Source organism: Chrysoperla carnea, chromosome 1 (genome assembly GCF_905475395.1).
Source record: "Chrysoperla carnea chromosome 1, inChrCarn1.1, whole genome shotgun sequence".
Classification (NCBI taxonomy): domain Eukaryota; kingdom Metazoa; phylum Arthropoda; class Insecta; order Neuroptera; family Chrysopidae; genus Chrysoperla; species Chrysoperla carnea.
Window position 1 is genome coordinate 121712890 of NC_058337.1, and position 6000 is coordinate 121718889.

Consider the following 6000-nt stretch of genomic DNA (forward strand, 5'->3'; position numbering starts at 1 on the left):
GAGTTAGCTCAAAAACTCATGAATTTACCACGGGAACTAAAATAAATGCTTGTCACTTTTCAATTTACTTTATTTGGGTACTGGCAACATGATAGAAGGAGTTGGTTACCACCCCCTGGACAAAATCACCACACGGCACCATATAACTTTTGATCTAGAAGGTAAACTTTGCTTGATCCCAAATTTTCATCAAAATCAGTCAAAATTTAGAGATTTTGTCTGTTTTTCTCTTCGTTTACTAGAGTAAAAGTAGGTAAAAACCTGTGAACCCCGTATTGCTTACCGTCCTCGTGAACCGATAAAAATGAATTTTTTTGAACTATATACAACTTTGAACTATTTAAGAATCTATGAACTTATTTTCGGTGTTTTATTCTTTAGCAACTAAAGAGCCAATCTAGGTCAGACACCTTGGCACAAAAGAAATATGCAACAACAATCAAACAATTTGATATTGGCAAAGTACATTATCTTCTGAATTCAGTCAAATTAGATTACAATAGGTGGATATGATTATGTATGTTTAAAATGCTTAAGAATCCAAAAACCTAGCGTTTAAACCATCAACGTTAAGGAAGTTTAAATGCCAAAAGAAAAGTAGAGGGCCCCCGCGACATGTTTGCACTGTTGCACTGTTCAAAAGCCCTCGCAAATGGATAATGTTTTCTATTAACTAAATATTTCTTAAATTTATTAAAATACACTCACCTAGGCCATGTATATATTCCAGACACTTCGAATCCATAATGCCACGATCCACTATATGCACCTTGTCCCTTAGGACCGGTGCATACACCATGCCCGTGTGCTTTACCATCCTCCCAACCGCCACAGTATGTTCCACCATCATCAAAATCAAATCGACCACCATTTATATGTGATTGTGATTTACTTATATTAAATGTGGTTGCAATACCAGTGGCACCTGGTGTTGCAGGGCTAGCACCACCCCCAACACCACCTGTTGTTGGCTGTTGCTGTGAACCAGCTGGTATGCCATTTGGTGTTTGTATGGTTTGTGTATTATCTGATGATGATATTGGTGATGTTGTATTCGATGAACTGGTTGTATTCTGCTGTTGTATTGCCGTTGATTGTTGCATTTCTTATTTTTTTGGTAATTTTGTAATTTTATTTTTTACTTTTTTTTATATAACACAAGACATTGAGAATAATGATTGCACATACACTGAAAATATTAATGAAAAAAATACGATTTTCTAAGCGATTAAGACCACGATCATTTTCGTCAAGGTGGAACTTCAGGGGCTGTAAGGATTCAAGCTCTCAGCTGTGGATCTATGAATCTATGAAAAAGGAACTGAAAGCTCTTGGCACTGAATGTCACAGTTAGCGTCGGCTCTATCCCCAAATCAAGGTAGAGCGAGATCGTCTTTCGGCGTCTTTTTTTTCCAAAAATTAACTTGTAATTTAATAATCAACACTTAAAATGCGAAATTGTTTTTCGTATTTGGTATTTTGGCGCCCCTTGCAACCTGGGGCCTGGAGCGCCAAGTGCAGCAGGCTCTACCTGTCAGGAGCGGAGAAAGTTGTCACGCCCGGACCTGTGATAAACAATATATGCTTTATGGTTATGAATTATCAAATTGATGTTAAAGCTGTCGAAATAGCAGAGTCGCTAAAAAAGAGAAGTTTATCTCTCCACAGTCTATGATTTAAATAGTTAAATAACCTATCTTGATCATCAGGGTTTCCGAAATTAGTCGACAAGCTAAGTTGTAAATAAACCAGGCAAGTCAGGCAAAGTATGACTTTAGGTCCAAAACATGCTCTTATCCGACTTAGGGGAAGTTTCTGTCTTCAAAATATCCAAGATGATGGATTGCTTTCAAAGAAAATACACAATTTCTAGACTTAACCCGGCTAAGGAAACCGATAGCGATATCCTACCTTAAGAATCATTCTCACGTTTGTCTGGCAGGCACACTGCCTTAGCCTAGAATATAATTTATTTACGGCGTGAATAAAAAAATTCTGATTTTGGGAGGTAAATCAAACTAAAGAAAGAATTGTATCAAGCGCTTCCCGAAGTTAGCCCTACTGACACTTGAAGGGTATTTATACAGGGTCCCTAAGAGGTAAAAGCCCGTACAATGCTCGATTAGATATAGTGTAGCTGAAAATAAATCGATTTAGTTGAACTTGCCTTAGTCTAAAGTTGCAATTCGTTTGGTACCTAGTCGGTCAATTTCCAATGATTAAAATTACAAATCTCGAGTAAACCATAAGGATAAACAATTCTAACGAGTACTTAAAAAGTACCTTTTTATAGTACCTACACAATTTACTGATTCCTAAATTCGACACTTTCAACCTTTACCCCCGGTAAGGAATACGAAAGAAAAGCGAAATTTAAAAACCCAACATCCTATTCCAATAATTGTTTACCTTCTTAATATAAATTATTCCGTTGTATTCAAATATAGAAAATCAATTTCATATAAAAAATTGCTACAAAACTTTTTTACACGAGAGAAAGTTTTAAAAATAAAAAAATAAAAACATTCAGAACATCATTTTAGTGGAAAATTTTCACATAAAAAACTATCGATTAGGTAGTTCGTTAAATCCAAAAGTAATGAATTTATGTTGAAAATTCAATTCCTTCAGACTAAAACATGGCTCATAAAATTTTCATTATTAAAACAATAAACATTTGTTTTTCTTTATTTTTTGTTGATTCGATTTTCATAATTAGTGAAGTAATAACCAATCAGCATCGATCAGATTATCTTATTTGTCCAATCAGCATCAATCACGTGATCTTTCTATAACCAATAAGATTCGATCAGCTGATTTTGACATTTAAAGAGAAAATCATTTTTTGGAATTTCGGTGAAATTTTAGGTAATTTGAGCAGAAAAATACCTTTTTATACCACAATTTTAAAGAACTTTACTGAAAAAGGAATGTACTTTCTCCATCCAGGGAAGAGAGAGGGATATATAATCTATTTTCAATTTTTGATACTAAAATACACATTTTCACTGAAAAATTATTATAGTTACACGAATTTTTTCATAACAATATGTTATTTATATCCGACTAATAGTACGGTTTTTCTTGGCTAATAAAACTTATAGAGATGTCTATAGATGAATAATGATTTAAAAACATGTATATTTTTAAATATAAATCAAAATTATTCAATTGTAATACAGTAGAATCTCGATAAGTTAAAGTCCAAGGGAAACAAAAAATATTTTAAGTTATAGAGGTTTTTAGTTATCAAGGGTCTATGTTATTGAATGCATCAGAAGGATGGGATGTTCTAAATTAGGGAATTCGGCATTTTTTTGTCTTTTACATTGAAGATTTCCTCCTGATTCTTGTTTCTTCAAGATTTCAGCTTCTTTTTTAATGATGAGAGACAATGTACTCTCATGTATTCCAAATTGAGCCGCAACTTCTTTCCTTTTCAATCCATTTTTCACTGCTTCTATAGCTTTTAATTTATCAGCGTAGGTGAGGGTTGTTAGTTTTCTTTTTGTACTCATTTTAAGACAGTTTTATCACACAGTAAGTAAAGCGGTGTTTCCAGAACAACAATCAAAAAACTTATGATGCAAGTAAGTCGTTGTCACAAAGCTAACCACCGCAAAGCTTTGAAGAATTTAGATAAAGCAAACAATAGGTAATGTTATTGTTTACGTTAACAAGTAAAAACGTGCAAGCAATAAATATCGAAACCATTTGTTTTGACACTCTTTCAAAATGACTCATTCACACAATTTTATGTTATAGAGGTTGTGGAAACATTTCTTTTAGTTACTGAGGGCCTAACAGAAATTATTTATTTAAGTTATAGAGGTTGCGTATTTTAAGCTATAGAGGTTTTGGGCTCTGATGGGAAGGGAACGTAGTATTTTTTGAAGTAACTAAGGTTTTTATGTTACCGAGGTTTAACTTATCGAGATTCTACTGTATAATATATATTTGAATATCAGAGGCGGACTGTTTATTTAGCCGAATACAAAATTATTCGGCTAAATAAACCTAAAAAACTTTTTTTATTTCAAATATGTAAAAATTAAGAGAGAGCAAATTACTTATTCACAGTAGCGATGTTTGATTTGGGCGATCGACCCAGAGCCAGATATGATGGGTATAAAAAAGGAAAAAAGGCAAATTTTTATGAGAAGGGCCGCGCACAAGGGGGTGTCAATTTATCAATAGTAAAACAACGGGGGGAAGACAGGTTTTCATGGAAGGGTTTCATTTTCCAATGTGCCTTATGAAGACAAAAAAACGACACCAGTTGATGCTCATATCCCGGTCTATGGGGCTCGTCAATTAATCCGGCACTGTCCAGAGCATTGGTAGTGCTAAATCCGGCCCTGCTTAATCAAGTCTTAAATATGAAATTTACGAACACTCTAATCCTATCGTTTGTAAAAAATCTAAAACCTTAAATTTCACCAAAATAAAAAATAAAACCTAAAATATGAACAACAAAAGTTTAATATGTATCCCCGTGAAAATGTCATAAAAACCGAACTAATCGTTTCCTAGATTAGCATAAACAATTTTCAAAAATTCAAATTTATAGATTTGGAAATATTCCATGTTTATTTTCGAATAGAAATTTCGATTAAGAGTCCATAAATACAACATCTAAATCCGTCCCTGTCTTATATATAAAAAAAAAACTCATGATCATTATATTTCTTAGTTCTCTATATATTTTAAATATTAATAGAATTTTTATATAGAGAAAATTTTTATTCAAAAATATGGTAATGATTGACTATATTGTTAAATAACCATTTTTATATTTTATTGTTAGGTTCGTAGAGCAATTTTAATATAGAGAGTACACTCAAGTTCAAAATTAACATTCATGTACACACTCATATATACAGATGATTCTAAACTACATGTGATTAACTCTGAATAACCAATTATTCATTCCATCATATTGTCGTATGAAGGCTTAGGGTGAACGCATTCCAAAAGGAGTTCTTTCAGATTTGAACATATATTTTCGAATCATCTGTATATATGAGAGTATAATTAAGATATTTACTAATTATATGCAATGCAAAGATTATAATTGAATACACTTTTAAAAAAAAGAAAAATAAATCGTGGTTTCGTAAAAGAATCGTTGTCGATAAAATATTTAAAAAAAAAAACTATTTAGGAACACACACTTATTTTTTACACACACAATCAAACCAAAAACACACACTTAAACACCAATAAAACTAAACTAACACATATTTATAGTGAGTACATTTATAAAATTTTTTTTTATTTAAGCTTTTCGTAAAAATTTTTTTTTTTGAAACGAGTTGAACAGATTGGCTACTGGTGTTTTTGGTTGACGGTTACATAGCTTTAGCACAATATAAGCTAAACACATAAGTGTTGAACTATGTATGTAATAAGTATGTAATAATACATAGATAGAACATTGCTGAGCTCACAATGGTATAAATAAATATCAGCTCGACATTATCATCTTATAATATGTGCTGAGAACACAGAAATAAGTGGACGGTTCCACTAACACACACAGACACACACCGAATGTATACCGATCCGACCGCGGACCGACCACCGACAAGTAAAATTTTTTTATTTATTTTTAATATATAATATTTCGTATTTCGTATGTCCGTCACGTATTGTCGTTTTGTTTGATTGTGTATGGACGCCTGCCGTCGCGACACTATACTCACTGACGTCGTATTTCTCTAGTACCTCTTTAAAATGAAAATGTGTTCGTAAAATGTACCGAACGATGGTGTAGATAGACGGACTATTTAATATATATAAATTGTAAGACAGACTACAATCGACCTCGTTCGGTGAAGTAGTCTTCATCATAATTCGTTTTTCTTATATTCGGACTCGTCTATTTAAAATTGTATATGAGTATGTACATATAATCGTGTACCATACTTACCTCTGATGTAGATAATTGTAGTTATTTCGTTTTTCGTTACATTTCGTTAAATCCGTTGTTCGTATTTT

At 32.5% G+C, this 6000-nt stretch overlaps 1 protein-coding gene across 2 annotated transcripts in view; it reads right to left on the reverse strand.

The window, feature by feature from the left end:
- The window catches only part of LOC123299281 (junctophilin-1), a 43963-nt gene extending 38277 nt beyond the window's left edge, over window positions 1–5686 (reverse strand). Inside the window, exons 1-2 of one of the 2 annotated variants that reach the window (XM_044881642.1) lie at window positions 5175–5686; window positions 709–1189 (exon numbers count right to left, since the gene is read on the reverse strand). In XM_044881642.1, coding sequence (XP_044737577.1) covers window positions 709–1103 — 395 coding nt within the window. In that variant the 5' untranslated portion in view covers window positions 1104–1189; window positions 5175–5686. The other variant, XM_044881633.1, reaches the window with a different exon arrangement.
- Between the last annotated feature and the right edge of the window lie 314 nt (window positions 5687–6000).